General features: G+C 38.3%; 1 protein-coding gene across 14 annotated transcripts in view; it reads left to right on the top strand.

Annotated features, from left to right (window-relative positions):
• The window catches only part of CD55 (CD55 molecule (Cromer blood group)), a 32931-nt gene extending 9968 nt beyond the window's left edge, over window positions 1-22963 (top strand). The window contains exons 6-12 of one of the 14 annotated variants that reach the window (XR_006591629.1): window positions 1023-1211; window positions 7171-7437; window positions 8545-8631; window positions 12568-12588; window positions 17958-18027; window positions 21032-21134; window positions 21990-22963. Coding sequence is in view for 12 of the 14 variants with exons in the window: in XM_045048687.1 (XP_044904622.1) it covers window positions 1023-1211; window positions 7171-7437; window positions 8545-8631; window positions 12568-12902 (878 nt within the window). In the remaining 2 variants the exon portion in view is untranslated. Of the gene's footprint in view, window positions 1-1022; window positions 1212-7170; window positions 7438-8544; window positions 8632-12567; window positions 13952-14719; window positions 15684-17957; window positions 18181-21031; window positions 21135-21989 lie in introns of those variants that run through there. The other 13 variants (XR_006591630.1, XM_045048692.1, XM_045048688.1 and 10 more) reach the window with 13 other exon arrangements.
• Window positions 22964-23994: the final 1031 nt, after the last annotated feature.

Genomic DNA, 23994 nt, shown 5'->3' with positions numbered 1-23994 from the left:
CAATACATGCTTAAAAAAATTTATCCTAAAGGTTAAAATGTAATTCTGACATTTAAGGTATTTTGCTCTGTCAAAATGATCTATTCGTATTTCCCAAGTATGCCGCTTAACTTCTTTATTTTTTTTAAGGTTTATTCATTATCAGAGACAGACAGAGCGTGAGTGGGGAGGGGCAAAGAGAGAGGGAGACACAGAACCTGAAACAGGTTCCAGGCTCTGAGCTGTCAGCACAGAGCCTATTGCAGGGCTCAAACTCACAGACCATGAGATCATGACCTGAGCTGAAGTCTCAAAATCTCAACCGACTGAGCCACCCAGGCACCCCGCCACTTGACTTCTAAGCTCCTTTCATTTAGCATCATTTTTCCCTGGAATAAAGAGTAATGCCCTCTTCTCTAGAAGGGTACATCTCAGTATTAAATTCAAGTTCCATATCCTCCTTAAACTCTCTGTCCTGCTTTCACTTCTGAACTCTGGCAGTATTTACTTTTTTCTAGCACAATTTGATCTGGAATATGTGCAGACTTTATTGTAATTTTTGCTTTACATATATGTTCTAAATCTTATTTCTTTTTTTTTTTTTAAATATATTTTGAGAGAGAGAGAGAGCAGGGAAGGGGTTTGAGGCAAGGGCAGAGAGAGAGGGAGAATCCCAAACAGGCTCCATGCTGTCAGAGCAGAGCCTGATGCAGAGCGAGATCCCACAGACTGTGAGATCATGACCTGAGCCAAGATCAGGAGTCAGGTGCTTAAATGCCTAAGCCAACCAGGCACCCCTGTTCTAAATCTTATTCCTATACATTGGTCTCAAAGTTAGCATTCGTGTTTTACAACATTTGCATCCAAAGCTCCAAATATATTCTCGTTACTTAATATGTATTTATAAGCATCCCTTGTTGATAGTGCTGAATTTAGAGAAATGGTAGATTTTTAATTCTTTAAAATAATTTAACATATCTTAGTCTTATGTAAAAATACCTTGGCAGTTTTATTAATTTAAAATATGTTGGAATTTTTTAAAGAAATTGTTTGTCCAGAACCACAAGAAATTAGCAACGGAACCATTCAAAATCCACGGAAAACCTATGTGTATCAACAGTCTGTAAAATATCAGTGTAATCAAGGCTTTACCCTGATCGGAGAGAACTCTATTTATTGTACTGTCAAAGATGACCAAGGAGAATGGAGTGGCCTGCCCCCTGAATGCAAAGGTAATCAGTTTGCATAGTTATGTTTTTGTTTTATTTTTACCTTTAGGACTATATGTGGGCTACAGAGATTCCATGAACCCCCTGAAAAATGAATGTACGATGTTGTACGTGTGCATATCTGCATTTTTCTGGGGGACACAGTTTTTTATCAGATCCTCAGAAGAGTCTATGGGTTCCAAGAAAGAAAGAACCACTGATATGGAGAACATATGATAATGTATAAATAAATACATACATATACACACACAGCATATACAAATACACACGCGTACACACACACACACACACACACACACACACACACACCGTAATGTCTCATGCTATAGTGAATTAGCTTAAGTTTGCTATTTCTTACCATATTACTTTCAATGAGTTAATATTAATACAAAGGTCCGTAGGGTGGCTTATTTTATTCAGTTAGGAGGGAAAGTTAGATAGTTAGACTATCTAGGATCTAGATAGTAGTCCCAGTAGGTGGTATTTGTTTTAGCAATGTCATGTTTGAATGCCGGTATAACTCAAGCAAATGCTACTTTTATAATTATACTTGGAATTACATTGGCATGGATTTTTAAACATCAGTGTTTGTGAAAAGTAGGTTTGTGTTATAAATGGTGTACATTAACAGAGCAGTAATATTAAAACCATGCAGACTAGTATAAAATGAGAAGTAAACCCTCAGAAGTGACCGCTGTTCACAAATTTTCGTGTTCAATTCTAGAAAATAAACATACATACGCATATTTTTTTTACAACATTTATTTTTTTAATCATAGCTGTTGTATGGATGTATCATTTATTTAACCTGTGGAGGGGAATTTAGTTTTTGATTCTAGTTTGCTTTGTAAATTATTATGACAAAAGATGCTGCAAGGAATATTATACATCTGGAATTGCACGTGTGGGCAAGTACATTTTGTACAATAAATTCCTTGCAGTGTAATTACTGAAGCAAAGGTATACGCATTTGAACTTTTGATAGATGTTATCAACATTGTTTCCAAAGAAAATGTAGCAATTTACTCTCCTACCCATATCGCGTCATTGTGCTGGTTCTCTGCACAGTTAATGAGCATGGTTATTATGATGTGGAGATGAGACAATATAAGCAGTGAACATTTCATTTTATTGTTTGAGTTAATTTAATTATGGGTGAGGTTTGATATGTGGTTTTTTTCCCCCTTAATCTATTTGACACATGTCATGGTTACTTTACCCTGCTTTATTAAATCATCAGTTATTTAGAGCTTACAACTCTAGGATAGTGCCCAAGTAGGCCATGGTAGGCTATGTTTCTATTACCATAACTGCCAAATCTGGATCCATTTTTTTAAGTCATATTTTTTAAATTCATTTTTATTTTTTGAGAGCGAGAGAGAGAAAGAGAGCAGGGGAGGGGCAGAAAGAGAGAGAGGAGGAGAGAGAATCCCAAGCAGGCTCCACACCAAGAGCACAGAGCCTGATGCGGGGCTCGAACTCATGAACCGTGAGATCATGACCTGAGCTGAAATTCGAGAGATGGCCACTTAACCGATTGAGCCACCTAGAGGCCCCCTTTTAAGTCATATTTTTAAAAGCATAAGATACAAGTCCTGGGAACAAGGAGGACTGCATGAACTCGAATTCCTGGGGGTGGCGAGTGAAGGCAAGATGTTCTGAGGTACACCTGGGCTGGGGATTCGTCGCAACTCACATAAAAAAACCACTGCCAGGAAAGAGAAGTGGGCAAAGCTTTTATTTATTTATTTCTAAATTATTTTTTAATGTTTACTTATTTTTGAGAGAGAGAGAGAGAGAGAGACACCAAGCATGAGCAGGGAAAGGGCAAAGAGAGAGGGAGGCACAGAATCCGAAGCAGGCTCCGGGCTCTGAGGTGTCAGCCCAGCATGGCTTGAACCTACAAACCATGAGATCATGACCTGAGCCCAAGTTGAACGCTTAACCAACTGAGCTATACAGGTGCCCCAAGAAATGGGCAAAGCTTTTAATGGTTCTGGTGGGTTAGGAAAATACACGGAAAATTGAGGTCCTCACATGCAGTGCTGGTTTCTCCAAAGGGTCATTTGCTGATTTCTGGGCTGCAGGGGAGACTGGGGTGTTAGACCCAGAGCTTCCAAAGTACAAAATGAAATTCCTCAGGTCTTAATGGTATTTGAGCAATGAATACCTATCTGAGGAAGAAGCTTGGATCAAGCACACAGCCAGTCTCCCCCTTAAGATATTTGTGACCATTTTGAAGCTATGTGGGGAAGGAGGCTGGATTGTTGGGCTGGGAACTCTGAAGGACAGACCTGGGATCCCCCAGTTTCCCAGGGATGAAGAAACAAAGATCTTCCAGGTTGTCCAGGAAAAGCCCACAGGGGCCATCCCCAAGGATCGGAGGCATTGGTAGAATAGACTGAGCCTTACTGAGGCTGAGACCCATCTCAGTTCCTCATGGGCTGAGGAGGTGATCACCTCCATTACCAGTCTGCCTATCAGAAAAGGGGACCTGTCTTTGGAAGATGATAGCTTCTGAATATTTTAGATACAAATATCTATAATACAATAAAAAAGTTATTAGGCATGGTGAGAAGCAAGAAATTATAACCAAACCAGGGAGAAATAAATCCAGATAAAGGAGATCCAGATAATTGAGTTAGCAGGCAAGGACTTTAAAATAAGTGATTAGGGGCGCCTGGGTGGCGCAGTCAGTTAAGCGTCCGACTTCAGCCAGGTCACGATCTCGCGGTCCGTGAGTTCGAGCCCCGCGTCGGGCTCTGGGCTGATGGCTCAGAGCCTGGAGCCTGTTTCCGATTCTGTGTCTCCCTCTCTCTCTGCCCCTCCCCCGTTCATGCTCTGTCTCTCTCTGTCCCAAAAATAAATAAACGTTGAAAAAAAAATTTAAAATAAAATAAAATAAAATAAAATAAAATAAAATAAATGATTAATATGTTTAAGGTATTAAAGGAAAAGATAGAGAATTTCAACAAAGAACTGGAATCTGTAAAAATGGAGTAGACTTTCTACAGCTGAAAAATACAAAATCCGAAATGAAGAGCATGATAGATAGGTTTCACAGTGATTTGGACACAGCAGGAAACAGTGTTAGGAACAGAAAGGAAGATTCATTAATAATGCCCAGAAGCACAAAGAGGGGGGAAAATGTAAAATAAAGATACAACTTTAGGAGATATTTGAGACATGTGAAACTGTTCTAACCTAAGTTAGCTAAATAGGAATAGAAATATTCAGAGAAATGACACACTGTTCCAAAACTGATGAAATACATCAACATACTGCAAAAGTTCTCCGGACTCTAAACAGAATATAAATAAAACCATTTCCAGGCATCTCATAGCAAAAATTTTGGAAACTTAAAATAATGATAAAAGTACCAAGAGACAAAGAGACACATTATCTTCAAAGGAGCGACAACTGATCACGGACTTCTCGACAAAAATTATGGAAACCAAAGACAACAAGAAGAAATCCTTCAAGCAAAGGAGAACTGCTCACCCTGGGCTCTTTCCCTGGTGAATACATCCTTTAAGACTGAATGCAAAACGAATATGTTCTCCTATGAAAACCAAGGGAACTTGTCCCCAGCAGACCAGACCTGTACCGAATGACACAGTAAAACTAGTCCTTCAAGCAGAATGAAAATAATCCCAAGTAAAACAGGAAAATGCAAAAGGAAATGAAGAACGCTACCAAGATTATATACACGACCATGGACTCTACAAAACAGTGAACGTAGTGCCTCCTGGGATGTGACTTCTGTGTCAAATACAAATGTGTAATAGCAAGTGAGCAAAAGACAGAAGGAGGTAAATTGAATTCAGATGTTACAAGGTTCTGGCAATACTAAAAAGTGGTAAAGATGTTAATTTGCATAATTGACCTCTAGTCTAATACATGCCATGCTCTCTGGGGCCATCATGAAAATAATAGCGACAGAATGTAGAAATCATAAGCTAATAAGGGAATGTTAATGAATAGTTCTTCCAAAAGGAAACAAGAGATGAAGAGAAACATAAAATAGATGGGTGGAATGGCAAACTAAGAGTAAGGTGTTTGATATAAACCCAACTATATCAGTAATTATGCTTAGTGTAATTTAAGTAAGATTGCCAGACCGGATTTAAAAAAAAAAAAAAACAACCAACTATCTGCTTTACAAGAGACCCAATTTAATGATAAGAACACTGAATGGTCAGACGTAAAAGATGGAAAAATATACTTTGCAAACAATTACCAAAAATAAATAAATAAATAAAAACAGCTCATGCAATTCTATTAGTATTAAGGCATACGTAAGGTAAGAGAGTACATAATGACAAAGGGGGTCAGTTCAACAGGAATCTATCACAATCTACGATCTATGAACACTTGAAAAAAAAGCTTCAACCCACACATTGTTAAAAATGGACAGAAAGAAAAATAGACAAATCCATGATTATAGTTTGAGAATTCTACATACCTGTTTCAATAGCTGATAGAACAAGCAACCAAAAGGAATATAGAAGCAACAGTTAAACTTTAAAAAACTGATATATTTTCACATAAGCATATTTCATTCAGTGCTCTTAAGAGCACGGAACCCTGAAAAACTTTTTTTTTCAAGGGTGCATGGAACATTGACCGTATTCTGGGCTCTAAATCACAGTATATCTCAGCAGACTGAAATAATTCGGAGCGCGCTTTCTGATGGCGAGGGAATTAAACTAGACACCAAATAACAAAGAGGTAACCGGAGAAGCACTTTCCAGGAAACTTAAGCTCCAGTAGCACCTAAGCCCCCTGGGTCAAAAATGAGAACTAACATGGTGGAACAAAGGATAAATTTTACATGTGAGCATCTTAGAGGAAAAACCCATGTAAAAGCTTTGCTTACACTAAGAGAGAGAGCACCGTCTATCATTTTTTGAGTGCCTAAGTACTGTGCCACTGGCTAGGTATTTGATGTGCCTTATCCTTTTTCCAGTGTCATTTGAGGTAGATACAGGAAGCAGAAGTAAAGGACACACAACTTGCGAGTGCATGTTGCAAAACGTCTGTTGGTGGAACTGGCACTATGCTAAAATGTGTTGCTTCAGGGACAAGAACTGTGGGGAATAACTTACCTCAGTTATACCTCTCCTTCCTTACAATAATGTCATAAAATCTGCTTTGTTTTTATCTTCATCGCACACATGAGAACACCGAAGCTTAGCAGAATTAGAGAACTTGACCACAGTTTCTAGTGTATGGTGAAATGGGTGGCCCTACTCGACGCTGCCTTAGGAAGGAATTTGCAAGCCACGCGAAGTCAAAAAGGCACCGAAGACCTAAAATGGTGCCAAGTTTTTAGATTTGTGATTCTCGTAATAGGATCTTAACGGAAGCTGCAAATTCAGATATTTGTTACCTGACCTAAAATCCAAGGAGGAACTAAATTAGGATATGTAAAGTTGGTAGCCAGCACAAGAGGAAAAAGTTATTTTATTCAGGTTGACTTTATTATGTGAAAAAAGAAGTAAAGCAAAGACGTTTCCGAGGTCGCTAACATGCCAGAAAGCATTGGAAAAAGGAACTATGTTGTGATTATCTCTGTCTGTCCAGTGTTGTTCTTTGGTCTTGGCATAAGCAAAGGAAGACATTTTGTGAGAGAAAACATCTCAATTTGGGGTGTGTCACAGGCTGAGATTACTACCAACTCTGACTTTGGTTTCCTTTCTTTACACAGAAAACAGTTTACGAATCTCAGTACTACTTTGGTGCAAACCCACTTTAACTGGCTGTGGGTATCATTTATATCAGAGCAAAAACAATGTGGCATTTCAGGTCCTTGGGAAATTCACAATAAGACTTGCTTTCCTAAATGTCAAATTTAGGTGTTTTTAGGAAGAAAGGGAGAAGTCACAGAGCAAGCAGCTGGTTCCTAAATCTTAACTTGACAGCATTATTTAGCTAATTTTTGTACAATTCTCTTCCGCAGAAAATTCCCAGATTTCTAAGGGCATGCCAACAGTTCAGAAGCCTTCAATGGCAAGTGTTCCAAGTACGAGAGTCCCATCAGCCCCTCAGAAAACCACCACAGTGAATGTTCCAGGTACTAAAGCCCCATCACCTCCTCATAAAGCCACCACAGTGAATGTTCCAGCTACTGAAGCCCCATCAACTCCTCAGAAACCCATCAGAGCAAATGTTCCAGGCACTGAAGCCCCATCAACTCCTCACAAACCCACCACAGTGAATGTTCCAGGTACTGGAGCCCCATCAACTTCTCAGACACCCACCACCACAAATGTTCCAGGTACCAGAGTCCCATCAGCTCCTCAGAAACCCACCACCATAAATGCTCCAGCTACAAAGGCCCCATCAATTCCTCAGAAATTCAACACAGTAAATGTTTCAGCTACAGAAGTCCTTTTACCTCCTCAGAAATCCAACACAACAAACGCCTCAGCTACAAAGTCCCCCTCAACTCCTCAGAAACCTGACACAATAAATTCTTCAGCTACAGAAGCCCTACCAACTCCTCAGAAACCCAGTATAGTAAATGTTTCAGCTACAAAGGCCCCATCAACTTCTCAGAAACCCAACACAATAAATATTTCAGCTACAAAGCTCCCATCGACTCCTCAGAAACCTGACACATTAAATTCTTCAGCTACAGAAACCCTACCAACTTCTCAAAATCCCAGCACAGTAAATGTTTCAGCTACAAAGGCCCCATCAACTTCTCAGAAACCCAACACAATAAGTTCTTCAGCTATGGAAGCCCTACCAACTCCTCAGAAACCCAACACAATAAATATTTCAGCTACAAAGCTCCCATCGACTCCTCAGAAACCTGACACGTTAAATTCTTCAGCTACAGAAACCCTACCAACTTCTCAAAATCCCAGCACAGTAAATGTTTCAGCTACAAAGGCCCCATCAACTCCTCACAAACCCAACACAATAAGTTCCTCAGCTACTAGAGCCCTACCAACTCCTGAGAAACCTACCACTGTAAATGTTCCAGGTACAAAAGCCCTACCAACTCCTCAGAAATCCACCAAAATAAATTCTTCAACTACAAAGTCCCAACCAACTCCTCAGAAACCTACCACAGCAAATGATTCAGCCACAGCCAAAAAATTCCCTGTATCAAATGCTGTATCTACAGAGACCCCACCGGCAGCCCAGAAGCCCATCGTGGCAAATGCGTCTGCTACACAGGCCATACCAGCAACCCGTAGATCCACCACAGCAAAAATTTCATTTACACAGAGTGTTCCAGCAACACAAAAGTCCACCGCTGTCCATGCCCCAGCGACTAAGGGTTTCCATACAACAAAAAGATTGACCTCTGCTCATATTACAGCAAAACAGACTTCAGCTGTCGTTCCCAGGGCGACCACGCACTTTCGCTCAACAAGCTCGCATAAAGGAAGAGGAACTCCTTCTTCAGGTTAGTTAAGACTGTTCAGGTTTTCCTGAGTATGGATTTCATGTGCTACGGTAGAAGGGGTTTTTCATGCTAGCGCTCTTGACTTTCTTCAGAGGCAGATTTGGAGTATGCTAGGGCAAGTTGTTTAAAAAGACACATTTTACAATAACACAGAAAAAGATTGTGGCTCCATAAAAACAATGCGAAACTAAGATTGGTGAAGAAATTCTGTTTTCCATGTTAGCTTTAGGGAGTCGTTGACTTCTTCAGGACCCTTCTGAGAAGCAAACATGTACCATCCTTAAGGTTGATTTCTGGGTCTGGTTGATTGATAGAGGTCCATCCCTTAAGCATGCTAAAGGGTGTTCCAGATTCCCTAGAGTTGGTAAAGCATCTCAACAGTGTCTTCTAAGTAAGTGAAAACACAGAATACTTTGAAATAGTCTATGTTAACACAAGGCTCTTTAAATGATAGTTTTTATAAAAGTGGAGTAAAATAGGCTGTAGACTTCAGAAATACCTGTTGAGTGAACCAATGAAACCCTTCTTACTAGTTACTGCTGCTTCAGGCTACCGGGATGTCCTTTTGTCTCATAACTTGTCTAATGTGTAGCCAAAATTTTTATGGATGTTCTTGTTCCGTATGAGAGATGTCTATTTTTTTTCGGTTCCTTTGAAAAATCTCAATAGGACTGTGAGCCAAGAGATAATTTTTTAAAAATTGTTGTAAATTTTTGTTTGAAGAAATACACACACACACACACACACACTGCATAAACCCATGTGTGGCTCAATAACTTTTCTAAAGCAAATATTTGTGTAACTACCACAAACGTCAAGAAATAAAATTGTAGAAGCCCCTCAGATTTGCCCCCTCCCTTTCCAGATGCTCTGTTGATCCTGAACTCCATCCACTGACTTATCCAGCCAGGAGGCCCCTGGCATTCTGCCCCTTACACCACATGGCCAGGGATTTCCTTCCCTCCAAACACACAAACCGCGTTCCAGGCAGTTCTTCTCCCTCTTTTGGTCTTGACCAATTTCTGCCTGTCTTCCTGTGCCCTCTGGTGCCATCAAATCACCGTCATTATGTTTTTGCATATTTTGTTCAGGTTTTATAACTGCTATGATGAGGTCTATTTTGCCATCACCCCAGACGATTTTTAAGAGCTGAAAACATTACAGATATCATTGTTGAAATTTCCTTTGTATATTTCTTGATTCCATTAGGTAAAAAGCCAAATACAGGCAAATACACAGAATCTTAACCCATTCCTACCTGCTTTGAGTCATTCCTCAATGGCATCAAATAACTGTTTTTTCAAAGACAGTTATACACATTGTGACCATATTTTTGTAACAATTTCAAACATTTCACAGTTGTTATCTTGAAGTCTTTCTTGCCATTACCTGGGTATTTTTAAGAATTTGAACGTTGCAGACACTGTTCTGTGTCACCATTTCTGTCTCCCTCAAGGCAATTACTGCCTTGAGGTCTGTGTGTAAGCATCCTATCTACGTTTTAATTCTCGTGTTGTATGTGTATTTCCATTAGTGGTACATGATATTGTTTTGTATGTTTTTATAATTTATGTAAGCAGTATGGCATATATTTCATCATCTAACTTGACTTTTGGTACTCAATATCGGTTTTATAGCTTACATTGACACCTTTATATTTAGTTTGTTACTTTCAACACTTGTAGGAGGTTATTTGACGTCTTCAACCTAAATGGTTTAGGTTGAATACATCCAATTTTTCATAGAGCATGGAAAAGAGAAATGTTTCACTTTATTTTTAATTAAAAAAAATGAACATTTGTTTATTTTTGAGAGACAAACAGAGCATGAGCAGGGGAGGGGCAGAGAGAGAGAGGGAGACACAGAATCCAAAGCAGGCTCCAGGCTCTGAGCTGTCAGCACAGAGACCAATACGGGGCTCAAACTCTCTAACTGAGAGATCATCACCTGAGCTGACGTTGGACACTTAACCGACTAAGCCACCCAGGTGTCCCTTAAATTTTTTTTTAAAGTTTTTTATTTATTTTGAGAGAAAGAGAGAGCATGAGCAGGGCAGGGATAGACAGAGGGAGAGAGAGAATCCCCAGCAGGCTCCGCACAGCACGCAGCCCAAAGCAGGACTCTATCCCATGACCTGAGCCAAAATCAAGAGTCAGACACTTAACCAACGGAGCCATCCAGGTGCCGCATAAGTTCCACTTAAAAAAATTTTTTTTAAATTAATTAATTTATTTTTTTTTAAATTTTTTTTTTCAACGTTTTTAATTTATTTTTGGGACAGAGAGAGACAGAGCATGAACAGGGGAGGGGCAGAGAGAGAGGGAGACACAGAATCGGAAACAGGCTCCAGGCTCCGAGCCATCAGCCCAGAGCCTGACGTGGGGCTCGAACTCACAGACCGCGAGATCGTGACCTGGCTGAAGTCGGACGCTTAACCGACTGCGCCACCCAGGCGCCCCTTTTTTATTTATTTTTGAGACAGAGAGAGGCAGAACATGAGCAGGGGAGGGAGGGAGACAGGAGACACAGAATCCGAAGCAGGCTCCAGGCTCTGAGCTGTCAGCACAGAGCCCAACGTGGGGCAAGAGCTCACGAACCACAAGATCACGACCTGAGCTGAAGTCAGACGCTTAACCGACTGAGCCACCCAGGCGCCCCATAAGTTTCACTTTATATAAATTTGTTATAGAGCTAACTTTGTTGAAATATTTCTTTCTGCCAAAAAAAAAAATACAAGATAATTTAAGAAACTTAAACTAAACCTGAAAAAAAATAAATTAAACCTAAGTCAAACATTGTGATAAAAATACAACCAATATTTGGGGTCAATTTTCTCTCTTTTAAGTAATTAACTTACTCTTTTTTTTTTTTTTTAAATTTTAACGTTTATTTATTTTTGAGACAGAGAGAGACAGAGCATGAATGGGGGAGGGTCAGAGAGAGAGGAAGACACAGAATCTGAAACAGGCTCCAGGCTCTGAGCAGTCAGCACAGAGCCTGATGCGGGGCTTAAACTCACGGACCGCGAGATCATGACCTGAGCCGAAGTCGGACGCTTAACCGACTGAGCCACCCAGGCGCCCCATTAACTTACTCTTTAAATATCATCTACCACTTTTTGCTCATATGGAAAAAGAAAGCTGCCGTCACTTAACTGGGTACTTAACGATTACAGCATGTACCATGCACTTTCCATTTCTGGACACGAGTCCTTATAACAAGCTTGCAAAATAAGTCTTTTTAGCTTCGTTTTATAGATGGTGCATTCAAGGCACAGGGATTAATTTGTAGGATTCAGACCGTGCCTAGTACTAGGGAGAAAATTGGGGTGGGGGGTATACACCTGTTTGCCAGCTCTCAGTCCTGTGCATTTTCTGCTGTGTAATATTGCCTGTTCTCAGTGGTCCCGTGAGTAAATTTGTTCACTACTTAAGAGAGCAGAATATTACTATAAATATATTTACTTGAAAGTAAAGTTTACTTCATTGCCTTCACTTGCCTCATTCACAGTCATTGAAAGGTATAAAAACTAAGGTGCTATGGTAATTTGAGTTTTGATAGAGTCTGCTGAAAGAGACTTCAGTTTCTGATAGTTTCTCGGTCAGAGGATTGGATTGCAGTTTACTATTTAAGCTTTCAAACTCGCTTCTTGCCATCAAGTCCCAAATTATATGGTGTTTGTTGCAGTATTCTTAGTCATGTGTCATATTTACAGTGTTGACTCTGCTGAATAGATACGCACTGTGGTATACGTCGTTTGATTAAGTTAATACATAACTGTTTCATAAATTTACTTACAATTATTTCTTTTAGTTACGAAAATCTGAGTTACTTTTGAACTTTGGAGTGCATTTTGTTGATAAATAAAATTGCTAGGAAATCATTGACTTTATTTTTTTTGTAATTCTTTTGTTTTTGTTTTTTTTCCTTCTTCAGATGCTAACATCGCTGCAATTGGTAAGTTTGGTTCTTCGGCAGTTAAAAGAAATTGTCGTCACTGTGGGATGTACAATCCATATTCCTGGAAGAGAATCTTGTCTTTTAAGTGTCTTAGGAATACTATTAAAATGCAGTGTTTAAGGGTATCGAAGAGAAAACAGGTAAATCCATTTTATCGACGTATTTGGTGGACACCATTAGGTACTCGGTATGTTCCTAAGTATTCCCAACCGTGTTCTTGTTCCAAGGTAGTTTTAGGGCAACTTCAAATCATGTGGCCAGTCAATCAGGTATTATTGAATGCTTATTGTCTCAATGCATCGTCAGGCTAGGGGCCAAAGAACAACAAAGAAGAGGCAGGTACCAATACAGTTTTTAAGCCTCTAGTATTCTACAAGTAATCATAAACTACTCCTTGACTGTTTCTAGACTTCTGTCCCATTCCAGAGACAGCAGAGTACCTTTGGTTATATCCTCTTCCATTTCCCTGCCCTGTCAGTGATGTAAAGCAAAGTTAGCTTTAAAAAATATCCCGTTGGTGTAGACCTAAGGACCTACCGTGTCGCCATTTATTCTAGTTTTTGTTCGTTCTTTTGTGTTGTTCTTAAATATATTATCTGATGTTACACCTTTTAACAAGAAGATTAATAACTCCTAACGAAGATGGTAAAAGAAAGGTTTGTTCAGAAGCAATACAGCTAAGTTGGCATATTAATCATACCCACTAGAAGATATACTCTTATAAAGAAAGTATTTCAAAATTATGTCCTTATAAGCCAAAGTCTCCTATCTATATATGCATTAGTGTGACAAGGGGCTAAAGCTGAAAGCAGGTATTTATTATTATTATTTATAGTTCTTTTATATTTTGAATGAACCTCCCCTCAGCTAAAGTATTTATCTTGAGAGTTTTGAACAGTTGGAATTCACTTTGTCTGTTTGATATTTTAAATAGAAATAAATGTATTCTAAATGAAAACCTCACGATTTCATGATTTAATGTTAAGAACGGTGAGTCTAACGGGTGGGCTTTTTCTCAGCTGCCCAGTAGCATCGGATGTAGGTCTGAAGTGCTTATTTTCTCTGACATTCTTGAACTGTGGACTGTGCGATCTTCCAGAGACTTTCTCTCGGGGGTAGTTGTAATCCCAACTTGTGCTCAAAACTAAAGAGGAGCTCTTCCCTTCTTAAATAAGATCTGCAGCGCTCGTTCTCTTTGGGATCCTAGCTTTGTAAAATATAAACCTAAACGTTATCCTTATTTCTTCAAAGGGTTCTGTGAATCGGGCCGCTTTTCTCATTCTGTTTGTTATTTATATTTGTGCGTTGTTTTTATTTGAGTGTAACAGACACTCATTTTCCCTCAGTCTCAGGTGTACAATACAGCGATCCCGCAAGTGTATACGTTATGCTTGCTCAGCACTCGTGCAGCCAATCTTTTTTTTTTTTTTTCCATTATTGCCTTCTCTCCCTCAAGGAACAGTTCAGACATTTCCCCCCACTAATCGTCTCCCTGTGACATTTTACTACCACAAATATAATGCAAATCTATTTATATACTGCATTTATATCTTTATACATAAGAAAGTAAGATTTGTTTCAGCCTCTTGGGATGATACTACACCCCACTGAGAATACATGCTCTTCATAGTTGTATTTTGTTTTCGCTCTTGTTTCTGGTTTTGTTTTTTCTGCCAACATTGTATAGAAGAAGACAGGCTTGGGCTTTGGAGTCAGGCAGACCTTGGTTTGAATCCTGGTTTGTTTTGGTTTGTTTAATTTAGTAATTATTCAGCCCCAGTGATTGAGCTTAATCTGAGTCCCGGTTTTCTCTTTTTATGATCCCTATTTAAAGTCTTTGAAGCCGAATGAGATAGTAGGATATGAAAACTCCCAGCACGGTGTTCAACATTGAATAAATAGTAGCTTAAAGAAGTCCTAGAATGCAGTCACTGTTTTTTTCCTAAGATGGTGTTCTGACAGTTTTAGCAACTCCCTCTGGCCACACCAAAGAATAAGAACAGTCCTTTATTAAAGTAATATTTGCGTGTTGGCTGTGTGGCAAGTCCTGTCATGAGATTCTTATATGTATTATTTTATTTACTTCTCAAAACATCTTACAGTGTCTCTATGTCCCATTTTTTTTTAGCGGAAAGAACTGTTTTTGCAAGACTTGTAACTTACCCGAGGTCACACAGCTCTTAGGTGCTTCAATGGAGGCTTGACTTGTTTCTCCAGCACTAGGTACTCAAAAGGATAGAAAGATTCTTGTCCTATACAAAAAAGCTGCACAACTCAAATTTGAAAATTAATGTGGTCTTGGTTCTTTACTTTTTCCCCCCGTCATTGCTGAAATCCCATATTGTGACATTCATAAATTTCTCATGGTGGTGAACAGGTCCTCTGAAGGAATATATTTAAGAAAAAATTAGAGACTACTCAGTGAAATATCTAAAATGCTTTTTCTGTATCCTTTAATATCACATGCTTATTCATTTATGCTTTATACATATCCGCCTGCATACGGCATATGTTATAGACTAGCCCAAGTGGAAGTGTATTTCCAAGACTCGTGAATCATCAGCAGTAATTTGAAAGGCATCGGATGCTGTGATACGAGGTCTTTGGTGTGTGCTATTACCCATCTCTGTGTATGACAAACTTAAATCCCGTTATAAAAAATGACTTCAATTGTCTATAAGTTACTCAAAGTTAAGAAGTCAGGTGGCATAATTATAGCATTTTTCATTGATCTTCTTAGGCTGGCGAGAGAAGTGTGAACGTCTCCCACTTAAAAAGTATGGAGGCACAGAAAAGCCATTGATGGTACCAAAACCGTGACAGGGTCCTATGGATGTTGCTGAGGAAGCAGTGTTGAATTCTGGTTTCTCAATCTGGAAATGAAAATTTAAGGTTTAATCAAGCACATTCTTTTTCCACCAAAAAAAAAAAAAATCTCTTTCTGTTGTGACTTCACTTGTCCTCAGACGTCAGTTCCTTTATTCTGTTTTGTTAAATAGGATTAGAAGGCAGAACAACCCATTCACAACTTTTTAAGTTTTTTTTTTTTTTTAATTTTTTTTTTCAACATTTATTTATTTTTGGGACAGAGAGAGACAGAGCATGAACGGGAGAGGGGCAGAGAGAGAGGGAGACACAGCATCGGAAACAGGTTCCAGGCTCCGAGCCATCAGCCCAGAGCCTGACGCGGGGCTCGAACTCACGGGCCATGAGATCGTGACCTAGCTGAAGTCGGACGCTTAACCGACTGCGCCACCCTGGCGCCCCTAAGTTTTTTTTTTATAGCATCTGGACTACATTTCCACTTTATTAACAATATAAGTGAGACCTTTTGAAGTGAGGAGACAAATTCACATTTCTTCCGAAAAAGCATCACTAAATTAACATCAGATCTTGTATGTGGAATCTGACTTGGGTTCTTCAGGAATGGAGAAGGCACTCCATCTGATATAAATTGGGCTTGAATAACTTCAGGTATTTTTACTGAGAATACTAGAAACAGTTAAAATCATGACCAGAGCCTGGGATTAGAAATACGTTTTTCTACAGTAATAAACCGATCACCTCACCGTTTTTTGGTCTCCGTTTTCTCTTATGTAAAAAGAAGGTTCCATCATTCAGTATAATTTAATAAATATTTACTAAACACTTCCTACTATTTGCCAAGTACTGCACTAGTTCTTGGAGTAACGGGATACAAGGTGGCAAACTGCTTTGCGATGTTTTAAACACTAAGTGTCATTCTATACAATGAGGACCATTGCTAAAACACTCCTTTTACTTGGCAGAAACCCATTTTGTAAAATTATATAATTTTCCTACCCAAAGACTCTTCAGTTAATGACTAAGAATGTGGCTGTCATAATCCTAATCTCATTGCCTCATTTATTCCAAGTGGTAAGTCTTAACACCCTTGGGTTGGTTTTCTGTAGATGCCAAGTGAATTTTGAGAACGTAACTATTGCCTTTATACCTGAAAGTTTTCTTTGCTTATAATTTGGAGGGTAATACTCTTATTATTTACTAAAGAATCGTTTATGTAGAATCCCGTTTCTACTATTTCTGTATTTTATTCTAGTCCCCTGTGAAAACATGAGTCTCCACACACATTGTTCTAGAGTTACATGCGTTGATCAGTGTTCTAAGAGTAAGATTTTAGTTCTGTCGTCCAGATACTCTGGATCACTTTAAAATTTTCTATCTTCATTTATCATTCAAATTGAAAATGGGATGGTTTTTCAACAATTGAAAATGGCAGAGGTTAATGGGGAGTGACGGAGGGAAAAGACACCCCAAATTTTTGAGGAGCCATGATATATTTTATGAATACAGTCTTTCCACGCTAATGATGTGCTAGAGGATCAGTTAAAGAAATTGATTGGGTAAAATACTGTAAAAACTTAGCTGTGGTAGAAATAGCTGTTCTGTTAAATCATGTATCGATACGACAGTGCGATTGTGTGACATCTGTAGTTTGCTGATTTGGAACCGATTTGTGATTTGGCCACATTTAACCTCATTCAGTTGCTTTCCTTTTGTTATCTGTAGTTTGCTATGCAATACAGATCTAAATAATAGATTTCAAGGATCCTAGAGGGTGAAGTAGGGAGGAAAAGGGAGACCAAGAATGGCATAGACAAAGAGCAAATGGGTGGGTTTTGAGAAGAAAGATTATGTGTAAAAATCAAACTATAAAAAGTATTGTTGACCAATTTATTTGACCAATTGTTGTTCTATCGTTCAACTCAAAATAGTGCATTTAATCCTAAAAGTAAATATTAGCTTTCCTAACTGAAATTTTATCTACAAAAGACTAAACACTGGAGGGCATATTCTGTAAGCAAAGTAAATATGTTGTACCCCCCATGCACAGGTGATCTTACCTTTCCTGTGATGGAGAAAGGCCTACATCTCTTATCTTCACTATGAACTAAGTGGCCTTCCCATTAACAACCACAGATGTAACTCTCACCTTTCTGAAATTCAAATTACTCATCTGCAAAATGAGAGTGAACTTCAAGATACCTCCTAGTGCTAAAATTACATAAGGCAGTCATCATAAAATTGAACATGGTCAGGTTGAAACACTTCATTATCCTCTCCAACCCGTTAAACAAATTTTATTTGAGCACGGTGATACTTTAAATATTTTATTTCATTTTGCTTTGAAAGAAAGCAGGATAAGTACCATGCAATTTTTACTGTCAAACGTGACATAAAAAAGCTATAGACAAACTGTCATTCATGGTCTCCTATTTTTCTTTAACTTGTCTCATATCCAATGTATTTGTCATTGTGAAACTGCATTGTATATGCAATTGTTCATGTTTCTATTAACTGTGTTACTAAATTTTTTCCTCCTCAAGGACTTGTTGCTGGTACTGTAATTGGTACCCTAATTCTAGGCAAAATTGTCTGGCACTATGGAAAATCAGGGTGAGCAGAAATTCTGATGATTTAAAAAAAATTGTTCTTAGCTTCTTTCCAGTAAAACCTGACAATCAGAAGGTAACTTTCTTAGCTTAATTGTATGCTTTGAAATATATCTCTTTATTCCTTTTCTCTGTAATTAAACCCTGGGTCAACAGACTTTGTGTCTTTTTTTTTTTTTTTTTTTTTTTTTAGTTTTTCAGTAAATTCAAGGACATTAACATTTCAAAGGCAAATGATTTGAAAGCCAAATTCTCACTTTGCCATCCAGTAATCAAATCACCTTGTGTCCCTACTCAGTACAACTTATGATAGGATCTGTGTTACACAGAGCAAAACCCCAAGAAAAGTCAGACTCTAACATATTGTTAACGTTGTCTGTGGGTAGCCTTTTTCTGAGTCGTATTTATTAAAACACACCAAAACAGCTAAAAACAGCCCATTGGTTAGGAGGGCGGGCTCAGGAGCCTGACCACTGGCTTTGAATCCACCCGGCTCTACACTTTATGTGCTATGTGACAACGGGTAACTTCATCTCTCTAATGCCTCCGTTTTCTTATTTGTGAAGTGGGAGAAGCATAGTACCTGCCTCAGGGGATGGTAGTAAGGATCAAATGAGTCGCCCGCCATAAAGAAGAAGGTAGAATGTTGCTTGGCACGTGGAAAGCCCTCAGATGGTAAAACAGCAACACATTAAAAAAAAAAAAAGTCGGTACGATCTGACCTGCACTAAACGTATTTTAAGTATGATGCCTTGGTTGGCTCTGACATTTCCTGTCAACAGAGGATTATTTAACTTGACCCTCCTCTGTTCAGAAACCTTACTGTAGAGTTCATATAAACTTGAATTATTTCTAAACTGCCCTAATGCCTATTTTTTTATCAATTCAAAACAACCATATATTTTTTATTAATTCAAAACAACCATATATATGTATATGTGGTATATGTGTATATATATACATATGTACATATACATATATACATATACATTACATATATATATATACATATACATATGTATATATATACATATACCACATATATACATACCATATATACATATTACACATATATACATATATACATGTATATATATATACATGTATATATATACATGTATATATATATACATATACCACATATACATATATATGGTTGTTTTGAATTAATAAAAAATATATGGTTGTTTTGAATTGATAAAAAAATAGATAGGCATTAGGGCAGTTTAGAAATAATTCAAGTATACATATGTATACATATATATCTATATGTATATATGTATATACATATACATATGTATATATTATTTATTTATTTTGAGAGAGAGAGTGCAAGCAGGGAAGGGGCAGAGAGAGAGGGAGAGAGAGAGAATCCCAAGGAGGCTCTGTGCTCTCGGCACAGAGCTGGATGTGGGGCTCAATCCCATGAACTGTGAGACCATGACCTGAGCCAAAATCAAGAGTCGGATGCTTAGCCGACGGAGCCACCCAGGCCCCTCAAAACAACTATATTTTAATGCTGTTACTAAATGGCTTGTTTTAATTTGGGGGTTGATGTGAGCTATCTACTTTTTACCCTCTGTAACTCTTACCTTTCTCCTTAAATTAACAATATGATTTAAGCCTATTGTAAGCTAAATTATGTAAATGTTCTTTAAAACACTGAATGGTTCAGTCTTCCGGTAAAATTATCTGACCACTGGGTCCTGGGCTTCGTGGGTTTTTCAAATAGTTTTTACAGCTATTTGTTTACTGACAATAAAGTATTCTAGATATATATATATAATATATATACATATGTATATATATATAATATATATGTATGTATATATATGTACGTATACATATAATATATGTATATATATATTATATATATACGTACATATATATGTATGTATGTTTTATTGCTATAATAGCAAATGTAGTAAAAGAGTTCAGATTTTTCAGAAGCTTTTTAAGAACGTGGTTTAGAGTTCACCAAAAACATACAGAATTCTAAGACCTATTAAGTGAGTTGCATTGGTACAGATGCTTTAGCAAAACTACTGTGGAAAAAACAGTAGACTGCCCATCTTCTGTACTTCTTTGCCCTCATTCCAGCTCTCCTCTTGAATTAGAGCATTATCAGTTTGCCTTCCAAAGCCAGTGCTTGGCAGGTGAGAGGGGTGGAAGGGAAGGTGGAGTGTATTGGGTGCTCTCTGGGCTGCTTCAGTTTCTTTACCTACTTTAGTAAAGTAATCAGCCATGATGGTTTTAATAGGATGAAAAGTGCTGAGACATAGAAGGAGAAAATAGCTGTTTTGAATTTCACTGGGGTTTTGCAATAAACCTAGTTCCCCTATTTCTGAATCAGAGAAATTCGCGCAAACCCCTGAGGAGGAATTTGCCTTTTTTCAAGTGCCCTTAAAAAAACACTCCACTTGCCTAGTTTTGCAAGTATAAGCTGTTGAAGGTAAGAGCAAAGTTCATACATTCCTGGTTATACTCCAGATCTCATACTGATTTAATTAAACATTGGATCTTGGGGCGCCTGGGTGGCTCAGTGGGTTGAGCGCAGTCGGTTAAGCGTCCGACTTCAGCCAGGTCACGATCTCGCGGTCTGGGAGTTCGAGCCCCGCGTCAGGCTCTGGGCTGATGGCTCAGAGCCTGGAGCCTGCTTCCGATTCTGTGTCTCCCTCTGTCTCTGCCCCTCCCCCATTCATGCTCTATCTCTCTCTGTCTCAAAAATAAATAAATGTTAAAAAAAAAAATTAAAAAAAAAACACATTGGATCTTAATAGGGACTGGGAAAAGGGTTAATGAGTATGAAGGTGATAATGTACCTTCGCCTGGTGATCCTTCATGTTTGCCTATCAAAGGATTTGCTTACTTCTTTTTAGAAATGTTGGGTTTGGGTGATGAGTTTTAGTTCAAAAGAGGGACCCGGTTGTAAGGGAATGCTGATCTTGCTTTTCGGTTGAAATTACCATTCTATAATTCAATTGGTGTTTTCCTTCTCCACTACTCAGCTCTTATTACATACATGAAAACAGAAAAGCATGCAGTTGTCTTTCGTAATTTCACCGTGATTGGTGATACCTCAGAAGTCAAACCTCTGGTCAGTTCTAAAAGGTATATGGTTTTATAAAGTTGCATCTCTGTGTCTTGTGGAATGTCCATCAGTACACTGGGGCGGGACTTAACCTGTGACTGTTCACGGACTTGTCAGAATTGGTTTTCATTATTGAGTGACTAACTCATTGAGTCTCTCATTCGCGTGCCGTGCCCTCCATTCTGTGTTCATCGTCTCGCCTTGGGTTTTGCACTCAACTTATTGTAATGACTGGATGCTAGCAAAACCGCAAGTATTTCGTCAAACAAAAGGTGGATGCATTAGGACTTACAAATAGGAATGCCTTTCTTATGACTGTTTGCATCGTGAGATGATTGGCTTCTAGTGTATTTGTATTTGTATTTCTCCGGTTTGGTTGGTGGCTTTTAGAATTTCCAGTGTGTAGGAAATATTAAAATTGGTTTTACGGTATCTTTCATAAATCACGTTTATAGATCTTACAGCCCTTTTATATTATACAAAATTATGATGCAAAAATACCATAATATAAACGTATCTGTGAAATTTTCTGGGTGTCTTTTTCTAGGTGTCTTTTGACGAAACTTTCCTCTATTGCACATGTAGCAGGGTTTTCATTGACTTTTATTCTGAAAGTATCTTCATTGAGTCTAATTTGACTGCTTATTTTCAAGAAACTAAAAAACTCAGGTATCCTAGTTTAGTTGGTGTTGCTATAGCAACTAAATACTCAAGTCTACCCTGGCTGAAGTTGGATAACTTACTAATTTCCATTTGTTTTGCATGCTACATTAACGGATTAATTTTCATCGTTTATCACCTAATAACCAAAAGATTAATGTGTATCATCAGTCAATAAAATTATTTTGATTTTAATTTTCTTTTTTAACTTTCAGGACACACATGTATAACATTGACAGTTTTGCTTATGACGCTAGTAACCATTGGCTAGCTGACTTAGCCGAAGAAGAGATCAGAAGAAAATATACACAAGTGTGCAGAATATTTCTAGTTTCTTAGAACCTTGTGGAGGAATGGACACAAGAAATGTAATAGTGCTCGTCGTTTTTCATGTTATCACTGTCTTTACGGGGCATAGGAAAATCAGTGAAGCAAGTCTGTCCTAAACCTCTTGAAAATAGAACCACTTGCAAGATTTAGAGTGATTACTTTCCTTAAAGCGTAGGAAAGTGCAGAGGTTTGTTCATGCTTAGAACGTGAACGTGAATGTGAAGGAAATAAGTGAGTTTTTTCACTAGGTGTGTAATGTTACTTTTGTTTACAAAGAAAATTAAATATTAAAAACAGTGATTGGATATTGAAAACAAAAAACCGGAAGTCTCTTCTGAGCAGACTTGCCAAAGAGCGATGAACCGTATTGTAAAATAACTCTTGACTATTAGGCATTGTCCTGTTTTCTTATTCCATTATGATGAGGCTGAAGGTGTTGGCAACATTTTTTAAAGGAAAATTATGCTAATGACCCAAGAGCATTGATTTTTCAGGGGTTAGTTGGTGGAAATGGGGGAACACAGAATGAAGAAGTAATTCTTTGGCTATAATTTTGTTTAAAAACAATCTTCTTTTTTTTTTTTTGGAGAAAGACCCCTGTGAAAGGTTGAAAGGTATCTTCATTGACTTAATGTCTTTAAAAGTATATTACAATATTAACATAAGAGTCTATATTTCTGAAGTAGGGGGTGTTCATAGCCAAATCCTAAATCTTATTCTTTTGTAATATTAAGATTAATTTATTTATATTTATTCATGTCAGTGAACGCATTGATTTTACATGTATAGCAAGAAAAATTCAAGAAGATATGTAAAGAAAAATTTATTTTCCCTAAATGGAAATAAATAATGGATTGCATTTTTGTCTCATGTAGTACTTGAAATTTATTTCCTTAAATATAAATATTTATTTCTAAATAGGAGATTATTTTCCTGCATCTCATAAGTACTTAATAATGCTATCATTTGGTTCTCCTGGTGTGAAACATTTTCAGTTACTTTTATTTACTTATTTATTTATTTAGAGAGCGAGCATGAGCAGGGGAGGGGCAGAGTTAATTTCTTTTAACATTTTTTCATTTTTGAGAGACGGAGAGAGACAGAGCATGAGCGGGGGAGGAGCAGAGAGAGAGGGAGACACAGAATCCAAAGCAGGCTCCAGGCTCTGAGCCGTCAGCACAGAGCCCGAGGTGGGGCTTGAACTCACGGACCGCAAGATCATGACCTGAGCTGAAGTTGGTCACTTAATCGACTGAGCCACTCAGGCACTGAGAGAGAGAGAGAGAGAATCTTTTTTTTTTTTTTTTAATTTTTCTTTAACATTTATTTATTTTTGAGACAGAGAGAGACAGAGCATGAACAGGGGAGGGTCACAGAGAGAGGGAGACACAGAATCTGAAACAGGCTCCAGGCTCTGAGCTGTCAGCACAGAGCCCGACGCGGGGCTCGAACCCACGGACCGTGAGATCATGACCTGAGCTGAAGTCGGATGCTTAACCGACTGAGCCACCCAGGCGCCCCGAGAGAGAGAGAATCTTAAGCAGGTTCCACGCTCAACACAGAGCCTGACTCGGGACTTGGTCTCATGACCCTGGGATCATGACCTAAGCCAAAATTTCAGCAAGAGTCCCATTCTGAACCAACTAAGCCACCCAGGTGCCCCTTAAGTTACTTGTAAATTACGCCATATTGTACTACCTCAAGCATGTCATATTCTCATATAAGAGTTGTGTCACTTGTTATTAATTTACCTAAGGACAATCACATTACTTTCTAGATGATTATCCATTCTTCTCATCTTACTGATTACGTTTGAAGGGCTGGAATAGACTAGCATATACATATAACTAAATTTAACAATAAGTATTTTGCCATATTGCTTCTTCCATT

Source organism: Felis catus, chromosome F1, assembly GCF_018350175.1.
Source record: "Felis catus isolate Fca126 chromosome F1, F.catus_Fca126_mat1.0, whole genome shotgun sequence".
Classification (NCBI taxonomy): Eukaryota; Metazoa; Chordata; class Mammalia; order Carnivora; family Felidae; genus Felis; species Felis catus.
The sequence above is the reverse complement of the archived record's forward strand: the minus strand, read 5'-3'. Positions and strand labels throughout refer to the sequence as shown.